The 13,804-nt window shown below is 37.0% G+C and overlaps 1 protein-coding gene across 1 annotated transcript in view; it reads left to right on the top strand.

Annotated features, from left to right (window-relative positions):
* The window catches only part of LOC103117211 (probable ATP-dependent RNA helicase DDX60), a 99,700-nt gene that overhangs the window by 22,282 nt on the left and 63,614 nt on the right, over positions 1-13,804 (top strand). The window contains exons 14-16 of the mRNA XM_007527223.3: positions 1,814-1,980; positions 2,508-2,666; positions 3,877-4,026. Of these exons, the coding sequence (XP_007527285.3) occupies positions 1,814-1,980; positions 2,508-2,666; positions 3,877-4,026 (476 nt within the window). The remainder of the gene's footprint in view (positions 1-1,813; positions 1,981-2,507; positions 2,667-3,876; positions 4,027-13,804) is intronic.

Here is a 13,804-nt window from a genome sequence, read left to right as displayed (position 1 = left end):
TCATGCTTCAAATAGCTTCATAAGACCAAATAACTGTATTGTAATAAATAGTAGGAGAATGAAAGCAGACAGAAACCTATGTTCTTTCTGGTGTCTTCCAGATGATCACAACCTGTTTTGATATAATTAGCCAAAACAGTGCTACAAAGAAGAGTAAAAATGTAGATATTTATTTATTTGTTTGTTTATTTATGTCATTATCTGGGGTTTCACACTTCCAGGTTTTTTTTTTTTTAATAAAAAGAAACATGCAGAGAGACAAAGGGAGAGAGGAAGAGACACCACAACACCCAAATTTTCACTAGTGTGAAGGTGGCCAATCTTGAACTTAGATCATTTTATGGAAAATCAAACACACTATTCAGAAGAGCTATTTTTACTAATGCTAAATGTAGACTTTTGCATCATGACATTGAAATTCCCAGTAAAATAAAAATAATAGAGGAATGTTATGTGATGAATAGAGAGCTAAAAGCATTTGCCGTTGATATTCTCCTTTTCCCCATCTGTCAAATTTCTATATATACTCTAAATATACCTCAGGAAATCTCATTCCACAAAAGCATCCATATGTAATACAGCTGATAGAACATTTATATTGCTCAATTTGCTTAGATTGAGAATTATCTTTCTAAGTGGACTAGAAGTTCCTGGAGTATAAGACTGCCATATTGTCTCTTTTGTAGCCTCCACAATAAGTGGTACATAAAAATCTTAAGTAAACAAGATGCATTTTTATTGAAGAAAAGTTGGAATCAAACAACTCTGACATGATATATATATACATATATGAAATATTAGTATTGAAAAGAGCAGAAATAATATGTTCGACTATAAAAAATGGAAAGAGGTTAGGAGAAATAGCATGATAGTTTACACAAGAGACTTTCATGCCTTTAGTACCAGAAGTATGAGGTTTAATATCCAGCACTTCAGTAAGCCAGACATGAATAGTGCTCTGGTAAAATAAATTAATTAATCAATGATAAATAAATGAGAGGAGTAGCAAAATATGAATATGACAGAACTGAGTTGAAAGGCTGCACTAAATACTTACTGAAAATGTAACAGGATACTTAGTTCTACATATATATATATTTATTACTATATATATCTTTATTATTATTATTTTTTTGCCTAGGTTTATAGCTAGGGCTCGGTGGCTGCACAACAAATCCACTGCTCCTGGAGACCATTTTTCCCATTTTTGTTGTCCTTTTTGTTGTTGTTATTCTTGCCATTACTGTTGTTGTTGGATAGGACAGAGAGAAATGGAGAGAGAAGGGGAAGACAGAGAGGGGGAGAGAAAGACAGACACCTGCAGACCTGCTTCCCTGCTTGTGAAGTGAACCCCCTGCAGGTTTGGAGCTGGGGGCTCTAATATGGATCCTTATGCTGGTCCTTTTGCTTGGTGACATGTACGCTTAACCCTCTGCTCTACCACCCAGCCCCTTACAGATACATATTTTTAACATAGTGGGGAAGACATGAGCATCATACTAGGTGAAGATTTGTTACTCTCCAGAAATATAGACCAACTCGATCTTTAAAAATTACATTTCTGACATAAAATTTTTTTTTCTCAATACTTTTACAGATACATGGCAAATATCCATGAAAATGGATAAAATTTCACTTTAGTTTTATTTAATAGTCTTCTGTATTCTAAAACATTCATTAGCTTGGAGTCAAATTGTGAGTGTAAGTCAGAATGAGAGACTGGAGAACTAATATCGGATAATAAAACCTTGTACTTTAAACAATAAACCAATATTTTTTCTTATTTATTTATTTATTTATTTATTTTGCCTAGATAAAACCACAAAGGATTTTAATATAGCCATTCAAATGATGAGAAGGATCCATTCATTGATGGAAAGGTACCCAGAACTTTTGCAAGAGTCAGATCGACACCTCATAGCCAAGTGTCTTACTTATTTAGGATTTGATGAATTGGCGTGTTCTTTATATCCAACAAAGGTAATACTTTCAGAATAGCTCCATCTTTGGAAATAGTAAGTACAAATGTCTTGAAACCCGTCTTTTCTAGAAATTTTAGCAGAAAATATTTTCATTAAGCAAAGTCATGTAGGTTAGGAGAAATGCTTGTCCAAACATTAATCAAATGATCTCTGCAGATCTGTGAAATTAATCTTGTGCTTATTTTTAGCCAAACAATTAAAAATATGTCAGATTGTGACTATAAATGCCATTGTGAATATTTGAAAAAATATTTTTCTTTTCCTGAAAAATTTTTAACTGGCTATTGTATAAAAAGCACTATATAAGTTTCACTTGTGCATCATTGAAAACCAAAATGTGCAGTATCTGCTAATTTTTTCCTACTTAAGATGATAATCTATGTGGAAAAGAACTTCTATAATAAATACTATAAAGCATAAAATGTGGTAAAACATCTGTATCATGAAATATTTCAGTATTTTAATTATTTCATTACTGTTCTAGCTTAAAATAACTTTAACATGTTTTTTTTTTAAATAATATAGGTTGAAAGAGACAATTTAAAAGAAAAAGGAAAGAATAAATACTCAGTTGGCATTGGGCCAGCTAGATTTCAACTACAATACATGGGTCATTATTTGTTTCGAGATGAGAGAACAGACCAAGACCCTAGAGTTCCAGATTTTATTCCTGATACATGGCAGGTAATGATACAAATGAAAAGACTGTATTTTATTATTAAATATGTTTTCAGGAGCTTCTTGTTATTGTAGTTGGACATTTTGTGTTTAGCATTTCCTTATTAAGTAATATAATTTCAATTATATCGTCACTAAAATTTCAAAATGTAGACTTTTCCTTCATTTAAAGAAAAATGGGGGGTTTGCTGAATGGTGGTGCACCTGGTTGAGTGCACATGCTACAATGCACAAGGACCCAGGTTCGAGACCCTGGGCCCCATCTGCACAGGGAAAGCTTTGCAAGTGGTGAAGCAGTGCTGCAGGTTATCTGTCTCTCCTCCTCTTTATCTCTCCTTTCCCTCTGGATTTATGATTGTCTGTATCCAATAAATAAATAAAGATGAGAAAAAAAAGGAAAAGAAAATGAGGGCTGAGAGACTAGTATGCAGCAATAGGTCAAAGAAATTGCATACAGGAGGTTCCGATTCCCCAGTACCACCAATGACTGGAGCTTAAACTAAAAGAAAATTTCATGTTACTCCTTTTTCATATATAGACTGTTTCCTTATAGGTACTTTGATGGATTCACACCCATATTATTTTCAGTCTGTCTGTATCATAGAACTGTGTCACTGTGGTATACTCCAAATTTCCTCTGTATTAACAGAATTTCAAATATAAATTTATTAGTGTGCACAGAAAATTATGGGTAGTTTAAGTAATATAGTCTTGTTAATTATACTTATGTGCTGCACCTGTCACCATAGTAGCTATTCTGTAATTTAAAATTAATATTGATGGTTATAAAAATTGGATTAAAATCATGTTTATGCATAGAATAAACTCATATATAATTCCTATAAATTCTACATATTTACCTACAGAAGTGCTATCTCGTAATGTTCTATTCATAATCTGATTTTACCTTTGTTATGGTGATAATGGTTGTGGCATTTTTCTATATAGGAAAATATAAGGATTCAAATTATTAACCATTGAAAAGTTTCTTCTCAGCCACTTGTCCACAAAAATAATTAGTTACCACTTCTCAGAAGTAGCATTCTGAGAGGATGTCATGAGTTGATTTGAACTTTATGTAGATCCCTTTCTGTATCTGCAACTCCCAATCTTTTCATATGGAGTTCAGAGAATCCTACAGAAAGTGTGTTGATTTATTTGTTTTGGTAACATGATGTTCACATGTTTAACACACATGACGATCCAAAACCTGCAGCGAGAGCTCCTTGATGTGGTGGATAATAACGAGTCAGCAGTGATTGTTGCTCCAACATCTTCAGGAAAAACATTTGCTTCTTACTACTGCATGGAGAAAGTGTTGAAGGAAAGTGATGATGGGGTGGTTGTGTATGTTGCACCAACGAAGGTAATGCTCAGATGATTTTACTTTTCGCTTTCATTCTTGAACCTTCTCTTCTATAATAATGTATGTGGCTGTGTGGTGAATAAGTGTCATAGATGTATGATGTATTTATACATTTGTAGATTTCTTTATTTAATTTGCCACCAGGTCTATTGCTGGGGCTCTGTGCTGGCCTAAAACTCCACTGCTCTCATTTCCCCCCTTTTTTGTTATTATTTAATATCATAGAGCAGAGAGAAATTGAGAGAGGAGGAGGAGACAGAAAGGGAGAGATAAAGATATGTCTGCAGACTTGTTTCGAGAAGCTTTTCCCTCTGTAGTTTTGGGCAGCAGGGGTTAGAACCCAGGTCCTTGAGTATGGTAATGTGTACACTTAACCACAGGAACCACCTCCCAGCCTGCTATTTGCAGTTTTAAGAGGTATAATTGACATAGAGCATCATATCAGTTTAAAGTGATCTGATGTATACTTATATTGGGAAATGAACACCACATTAAATTTAGTTCTCATCAGTCACCTGATATTTTTGTGATGAAAACGTGCAAAATCTACTCTCAATACCTTGTAAATATACAAGACAGCATTGCTAACTAAAGTTGCTATATATATTTATATAATTTATTTATCTTATAACTGGAACTTTATACCTTTTGATCACTCATTTTCTCTATTCCTCTCCTCACTTCTGTTAATCACTGTCTGCTCTCTGTTTCAATAAGTTACACTTACCTTGTTAATTTTCTTTTTTATTCTTCTAGGACCACAGGTTACATAGAGCCATTATGAGAAAATCTGGTTTAGTGACCTTGTCATTCAGTATCATAGTTACATTGAACATAACACTATGTTCATAACACTAATGGTTTGCTGGGCAGTTTTGACTCAGCATTTACTATCGCCATTGTAGTGTGTGGATGTATCTGTTGTGCTTTAATAAAAATATTTATTTGGGGCTGGACAGTGGTGCACACCTGATTGAATGCACATATTACCAAACACAAGGACTCAGTTTCAAGCTCCAGGACCCCACCTGCAAAGGGGAGCTTCAGAAGTGGTAAAGCAGTGGTGCAGTTCTCTTTTTCTTTTTCTTTTTCTTTTTCTTTTTCTTTTTCTCTTTTATTTAAGAAAGGATTAATCAACAAAACCATAGGGTAGGAGGGGTACAACTCCACACAATTCCCACCACCCAATCTCCATATCCCATACCCTAACCCGATAGCTTTCCCATTCTCTATCCCTCTGGGAGCATGGACCCAGGGTCATTGTGGGTTGTAGAAGGTGGTAGGTCTGGCTTCTGTGATTGCTTCACCAATGAACATGGGCATTGACTGGTCGGTCCATACTCCCAGTCTGCCCCTCTCCCTCCCTAGTAGGGTGGGTCTCTGGGGAAGCAGAGCTCCAGGACACATTGGTGGGGTCTTCAGTCCAGGGAAGCCTGGTCGGCATCCTGATGACATCTGGAACCTGGTGACTGAAAAGAGAGTTAACATACGAAGCCAAACAAATTGTTGAGCAATCATGGACCCAAAGCTTGGAATAGTGGAGAGGAAATGCCAGGGGGGCACTCACTGCAAACTCTAGTGTACTTCTGCTTTCAGGTATATATTTTGCAGTAGTTTAAGGATACCTGTGAACATATGCTCTCTCTCACAGAAACTGGTGTATATTTAGGTTTTGGGACTTTGTTAGAAAGTGAGACACCTGGGATGGAGTTAGAGTATACTATGAAAGGAAAGGTCTCACCCAAGTAATGAAGGTGAAGGGCTGTCATTCCACACGTGAAGTCTCTGGACACAGTCTGAACTGAAGCATGTTGAGATGACAATCGTTGTGTTGGTTAGGTTGTGATCAGCAGATGCAATATTATTTGATATGGATTGGGAGAGGCATATGGGAAAGTGGGCCCTATCCAGTGGTTCCAGGACTGGGGGAAGTAGAGGCTCTATAGTGGAGATGTGAGGTTCCTGCTGTCTTAGGGTTCAAAAAGACTATCGATAGTTAATGTTATCATCACATTATTTGGTAATTGGGTTAACTTTGAAAAGTCCTTTTGTTAGGGTTTGCTGTACAGTATCCAGTATCTTGTATATAGCTGTGCTATTGGTTGCTTCTGATCTACTTGGTCTAGGATTTTGAGAGAGTCTGCATATCAATTACACAGCCTATATATTGAAAAGATTCAGTTTGTGTTTTGAAAAACTTCGAGACATACAATTAATTTTTACCTCTTATATTAATTAACTAGTGATTTATATGACTACATTTTACTAGGAGTCTACATAAACACCATTCCCACCACCAAAAGACTGTGACCCATCCCTCCTGCCCACTCCAACACCCCCACTGGCTCAGGAAGCTGCATGTCTACCCCTCACCACAGGGCTTTTACTTTGTTGCCCTACTTACAATTTGGTCAGGTCCTGCTTTTAGTTTCCCTTTCAGATCTTCTTACTCAACTTCTGTTGATGAGTGGGATCATCCCATACTCATCTTTATCTTTCTGACTTATCTCACTTAACATAATTCCTTCTAGCTCTGTCCAAGATGGGTCAGAGAAGGTGGGTTCATTGTTCTTGATAGCTGCATAGTATTCCATTGTGTATATATACCACAGCTTTCTCAGCCACTCATCTGTTGTTGGGCACCTGGGTTGCTTCCAGGTTTTAGCCATTATGAATTGTGTTGCTATGAACATAGGAGTACATACCTCTTTTTGGTTGAGTGTTATGGAGTCCTTGGGGTATAAGCCCAGGAGAGGAATTACTGGATCATATGGAAGGTCCATGTCTAGCCTTGTGAGAGTTTTCCAGACTGCTCTCCACAGAGGCTGGACCAATTTACATTCCCACCAGCAATGCAAAAGTGTTCCTCTGTCCCCACAACCTCTCCAGAATTTGTTGCTGCTGTCCTTTTTGATGTATGCCATTCTTACAGGAATGAGGTGGTATCTGAGTGTTGTCTTAATTTGCATTTCTCTGACAATCAGTGACCTAGAGCAGTTTTTCATATGTTTGTTAGCCTTTGGGATCTCCTCTGAGGTGAATGTTTTGTTCATATCCTCTGACCATTTTTGGATGGGGTCATTTGCTTTTTTGGTGCTAAGTTTGCTGAGCTCGTTATATATTTTGGTGATTAGTTTCTTGTCTGATGTCTGGCATGTGAAGATCTTCTCCCATTCCGTGAGGGGTCTCTTTGTTTGTTTAATAGTTTCTTTGGATGTGCAGAAGCTTTTCAATTTGATGTAGTCCCATTGGTTTGTTTCTGCTTTAGTCTTCCTTGCAATTGGGTTTGATTCATCAAAGGTGTCCTTGAGGTGTAGGTGGGAAACTGTTTTACCAATGTTTTCCTCTAAGTATTTGATTGTTTCTGGTCTGACATCTAGGTCTTTGATCCATTTGGAGCTGATTTTTGTTTCTGGTGAGATAAAATGGTTCCATTTCATTCTTCTGCATGTTACAACCCAGTTTTCCCAGCACCATTTATTGAAGAGAGCCTCCTTTTTCCATTTAATCCTTTGGGCTCCCTTATCAAAGATTAGATGCCCATAGGTGTTGGGATTTACTTCTGGGCTTTCAATTCTGTTCCACTGGTCTGTGTGCCTATTTTTGTTCCAGTACCAAGCTGTTTTAATGATGATGGCTTTATAATATAGTTTAAGGTCTGGGAGTGTGATGCCTCTATTTCTGTTTCTTTTCCTTAAGATGGTTTTGGCAATTCTAGGTGTTTTCAGGTTCCAGATAAATGATTGTAGTGTTTTTTCTATTATCTTAAAGAAGTTTGGTGGAACTTTGATGGGTATTGTATTAAATTTGTATATGGCTCTGGGGAGAATATTCATTTTGATGATATTTATTCTTCCAATCCATTAGCGTGGGATATCTTTCCATTTCTTGGTATCAGTTTCTATTTCCTTGAATAGCGACTCATAGTTTTCAGCATACAAGTCTTTCACTTCTTTGGTCAACTTTATTCCTAGGTATTTGATTGATTTTGCTGAAATAGTAAATGGGAGTGATTTCTGGATGTCTTCTTCTTCAGATTTAGTGTTTGCATAAAGAAATGCCACTGATTTCTTTACATTGATTTTGTAGCCTGATACCTTGCTATATTGCCTAATAACTTCCAGTAATTTTCTACTGGATTCTTTAGGTCTTTCTATGTATACTATCATATCATCTGCAAATAGTGAGAGCTTGTGTTCTTCCCTTCCAATCTGTATCCCTTTGATTTCTTTCTCTTGCCTGATTGCTATGGCAAGAACTTCAAATGCTATGTTGAAGAGTAACGGTGACAGTGGACAGTCCTGTCTAGTCCCCGATCTGAGGGGGAATGCTTTCAGCTTCTGTCCATTGAGTATGATGTTGGCTGTAGGTTTGCTATATATAGACTCCACTATCTTGAGGAATATCCCATCTATTCCCATTTTTTGTAGAGTTTTGAGCATGAATGGGGGTTGGATTGTGTCAAAGGCTTTCTCTGCATCTATTGAGATAATCATGTGGTTTTTGGCTTTGCTTTTATTGATGTGGTGAATGACATTGATTGACTTACGGATGTTGAACCAACCTTGCATTTCTGGTATGAATCCCACTTGGTCGTGATGAACAATCTTTTTGATATGCTGCTGTATCTGGTTAGCCAAGATCTTGTTTAATATTTTGGCATCTATGTTCATCAGAGATATTCGTCTGTAGTTTTCCTTTTTTGTTCTGTCCTTATCAGCTTTTGGTATCAGGGTGATGTTGGTTTCATAAAAGGTAGAGGGGAGTATTCCGGTTTCTTCAATTTATGGAAAAGCTTAAGAAGTATGGGTACTAACTGTTTCCTGAAAGTTTTGTAGAATTCATTTGTGAAGTCATCTGGTCCAGGAGTTTTGTTGTTGGGGAGATTCTTAATAACGGTTTCAATTTCTTTGTCTGTGATTGTTGCATTTAGATTTTGTAGTTCTTCTTGGTTCAGTTTTGGAAGTGCATATGTTTCTAGGAATTGTTCCATTTCTTCCAGATTCTCTATCTTGGTGGCGTATAGTTCTTCATAGAAGTTTCACATGATTCTCTGGATTTCTGTGGTGTCAGTTGTGATATCTCCTCCATCGTTTACAATTCTATTAATTTGAGTCTTCTCTCTTTTTTGTTTGGTGAGTCTGGCTAGGTGTTTGTTAATTTTGTTTAATCTTTCAAAGAACCAACATTTGGCTTCATTGATCTTTTATATGGTTCTTTTATTTTTGATGTTGTTTATTTCTGCTCTTTAGTGATTTCTGTCCTTCTGGTTGCTTTAGGTTTCCTTTGTTCCTCTTCCTCTAAGTCCTTGAGGTGTGCAGCAAGGTCGTTCATTTGAGCTTTTTCTTGGTATGTAATATGTGATTGTATGGCTATAAGTTTCCCTCTCAGTACTGCTTTAGCTGTGTCCCAAATATTTTGATAGGTTGTGTCTTCATTTTCATTAGTTTCCAGGAACATTTGAATTTCCTGCTTATGTGAATCTCTGACCCATTGGTTCTTAAGGAGTATGTTGTTTAGTTTCCAAATTCTGTGACTTTTAATAATTTTCTGTTTGTTGTTAAATGTTAGTTTTACTCCACTGTGGTCTGAGAAGATACTTGGGATGATTTTGATGTTCTTGAATTTATTGATGCTGTCTATGTGGCCTAACATGTGGTCTATCCTTGAGTATGTGTCATGTGGATTTGAAAAGAAGGTATATTCCAGTTTTTTGGTGTGAAGCACTCTGAAAATGTCCTAGCGGTCTAGTGTGTCAATTTCTTCATTCAATTCTCTTTTATCCCTTTTTTTTCTCTGCTTTGTCGATCTGTCTTAGTGTGAGAGTTGGGTATTGAAGTCTCCTAGTATTATTGTGTTACTACTGATGTATTTTTGAAATTCTTTCAGTAAGTGCTTAACGTATTTAGATGGTCCCTTATTGGGTGCAAAGATGTTGATAATTGTTAAGTCTTCTTGGCTGATTGATCCTCTAATCATTATGTAATGTCCTTGCCTATCTTTTATTACTTTATTTAATTTAAAATCTATCGTGTCTGAGATGAGAATGGCTGTTCTTGCCCTTTATTGTGGTCCATTAGCCTGTATGATAGTTTTCCATCCTTTCACTTTAAGTCTGTGTTTATCTTGTTGTGACAGATGGGATTCTTGCAAGCAGCATTTGGTTGGGTTATGTTTTCTGATCCATCCCCCCACTCTGTGCCTTTGATGGGTGAGTTTAAGTCATTGACTTTTATTGATATTATGGATTTAATGTATTGTAGTGCCATTGTTCAAAAAAAATTTTTTTTGTTTGCTCTGATATATTGCAAGTATTATAGTGATGTTCTTGTTTATAAAAGGTCTTTTAGAACCTCTTTCAGGGCCAGTTTCCTACTTTAACTGTTGTTTGTCGAAGAAGGTTTTGATCTCTCCATCTAGTTTGAATAAAAGTCTAGCAGGATATATTATTCTTGGTTGAAACCCTTTTTAATTCAGAGCTCGATAGATATCTTGCCATTCTCTTCTGGCTTTTAGAGTTTGAGTAAAGAAGTCTGCAGATAATCTTATGGGTTTTCCCCTGTATGTGACTTTTTGTTTCTCTCTTGCAGCCTTTAGGATCCTTTTTTTATCCTTACTCCTTCTCACTGTGACTATGATGTGTCTTGGTGTCTTCAGGTCTGGGTTGATTCTGTTTGGAACTCTCTGGGCCTCTTGAATCTTGATGTCCTTTCTGTTATTCAGGTCTGGGAATTTTTCTTCTATGATTTCCTCTAGAATGTTTGCTTCCCCTTCCTCTCTTTCTTCCTCTGGCAGGCCAATTATACCAATGTTACTTATTTTGAGATCATCCCATATGTCTCTCTTGTTGTTTTCAGTGTCTCTCAATCTTTTTTTAAGCCCTTTCACCTCTTTCTTAGTTTTCTCTAACTCATCCTCTGTCTGACTAATTCTGTTTTCTGCTTCTGTTAGTCTGCTTTCCCTTGCCTCAGCTTCTTTCTTTATTACTGCTATATCTGCTTTCAGTTCTCTAATTGCCTCAAGATAATCAGTATTTTCCTTGGGGGTCTCATCTGTCGTTTCCCTAAAGCTGCCATTCCTTTCCTCCAATGTTGTTTTCATTTCTGTGATTAATAAGTTTATTATTTCTTGCATACTTTTCTTATCTATGGTTTCTTCTGGCTGATTTGTAGTTTCTTCTGGGCTCTTGTTTTCATTTATTGGAGTAGCAGTTTTATTTGTTTTTGATCTACCCATTTTTTTGATTTATGTGTTTCTTTTTTATGGTCTGTTGTTCCTCAGTTGTTGTGTCTTGAGTACAAGCAACACTGTACTAAATATCTTTATGACAATTGCACTCACCAACCTCAGGAATTACAGCAGCAACTGAAGCAAGTATTGAAGCAGTTTTGTCACTACCAGTTAGCCAAACAATGTCTCCAGTCTGTGAAAAAATAGTAACCAAATCCCAGTGAAGAAGAAATAGAGAAGAAAGAAGGGATAGTAAGAATAGACAGTTATGCAAATCTACTATCCACTGTATATTCTAGGGGTAACAAGAGGGGTAAGGGAAGTAGAGCTGAGAAACACACATAGAGAATCCACTCTGAGTCAGATTTCCTCAAATAATTTACAAATTCAGAAAGGCAAAGAAGAAGGAAGGAAGAAGTGTATGACAAGATAAAAAAAAAAGAAAAAAGAAACAAGAGAGAGAAAAGAGAAAAGATAAGAAAAAGAGCTGTAAATAAAGAGAAGTGTAAGGAAAGGTTTTTTTTATTACTTTATTTTTAATTTAATTTTTTTAATTAGCTAGGAGGAGGAGGGAGGGGAGGGTCTGTAGAGGAGGTAGGGGTAAAGAGACAAGTTCATCCCACAATAGATAAGATGCCCACTACCCTAGCAATAAAAGATACCCTAAGAGTTAATTCTGATCAACCTAAAGGGGGGGGAGATATATGCCTTTATATAATATTAATAATAAAATAGAGCAGGGTAAAAAGAAACCCTGTCCCAGATTACCTCAAACCTCGTGATCAGAGGCAGCTGATTGTTAAGAAAGAGAAAAAAAAACCCAAAACCTCAGGACTAGACAAGGATAGCTGAAATAGACAGTTATGCAAATCTACTATCCACTGTCTATTTTAGGGGTAGCTAAAGGAGGAAGGGTAGTTGAGCAGAGATACTCGAAGTGAGAGTCCACTCTGAGTCAGAATTCTTCCCCCAAATAATCCCCAAATTTGTATCAGTGAATTTAAAACTTCACACTGTTTGGTGGTGTGCGGGATGGGGCCTGTGGCTTTGGAAGCTGTAGGATTAAGGAAAAAAGGATGACAAGAATGAGAAAAAGAGAAAAAAAAAGAGAAAAAAGAAAAAGATAAGAAAAAGAACAGTCATAAAAGAGCAGTGAAAGGAAAGAGGTTTTTTATTTACTTATTTTTAATTATTTAATTAGCTATGTGGGGTGAGGTGGTGGGTGTTGGCTACTTAGAAAGAAATCAGAAGGGTATAGACTTAGAATGAATGATACTCCCTGGTAGGACAGGAATCTTGGTAAAGAAAGAAGCTAAGCAGGGGAGCCTGCTAGGAGCTGGTCCCCAGGGACTGGTTATGCGGGGGGGCAGGGGGAGGATGTGTGCTCAATAATTTAAAAGAAAAAATTTTTTCCCCTTTTTTTCTACTCTATTTTTTAACCCAAATTAAGTTATAGTCACCTCCTTGGTGTAGCCGCTAGGACCCCTTATTGACTGGCCTACTAAAGGCAGAAAATCCTACCATTTCCAGAAAATGTGGTCAGAGCTCAAGCCACTAGCAGCTTCTCAGTCCGCCATCTTCTGGGAACCGCAGTTCTCTCTCCCTCTTCTTCTCCCTCTCCCTCTCCCTCTCCCTCTCCCTCTCCCTCTCCCTCTCCCTCTTCCTCTCCCTCTCCCTCTCCCTCTCCCTCTCCCTCTCCCTCTCCCTCTCCCTCTCCCTCTTCCTCTCCCTCTCCCTCTTCCTCTCCCTCTTCTTCTCCCTCTCCCTCTTCTTCACCCTCTCCCTCTTCCTGTCTCTCTCTTACTCTTTCTTCCCCTCTCCATGTCCCTTCCTCATCTTTCAATTTCTCTTTGTCTTAATCAAGTAGAAAAAAGAAAAGGGAAACAATGGGTGCTGTGAGTAGTGGATTCCTCTGGCTGTTACTGAGCCCCAGCAATAACGCTGTTGGCAATTTAAAAGAAACACCAAGATTAATTAATTAATTAATTAATTGGAAAGAGACAGAGTGAGAGGGGAAGACAGGGAGAAAACTGGAGTGCCATGAAATTAAGATTATTAGAAATTGAATTGATAGATCAATACAAAAAGATTGTTATATTACCCTTCAAAAGTCTAAATTCATTTTATTCCACTGGCAGTATATAGTGGTGTAGATTCTTTTGACTTTTCCCATTTTTTCATTATCATGCATTTTTTTGGTGACAGTAGTAGCTGAAAACTGTCAGCTCACATTTGTGTTTCATTTTTTGTGATGATTAGTAAATTAGATATCTTTGTGTGATTTTTGGGCACTGAATTTTTTAAAAATTTCTTTATTGGGGTATTAGTATTTTACAGTCGACAGTAAATACAATAGTTTGTACATGCATAATATTTCCCAGTTTTCCAAATAACAATGCAACCCCCACTAGACCACCCTCTGCCATCCTGTTCCAGGATCTGAATCCTCTCCCCACTGCACCCCAGAGTCTTTTACTTTGGTGCAATACACCAATTCCAGTCCAAGTTCTGCTTTGTGTTTTGTCTTCTGATCTTTTTTTTTTTTTCA

This window comes from Erinaceus europaeus, chromosome 2 (genome assembly GCF_950295315.1).
Source record: "Erinaceus europaeus chromosome 2, mEriEur2.1, whole genome shotgun sequence".
In the NCBI taxonomy this organism is placed as follows: domain Eukaryota; kingdom Metazoa; phylum Chordata; class Mammalia; order Eulipotyphla; family Erinaceidae; genus Erinaceus; species Erinaceus europaeus.
The sequence above is the reverse complement of the archived record's forward strand: the minus strand, read 5'-3'. Positions and strand labels throughout refer to the sequence as shown.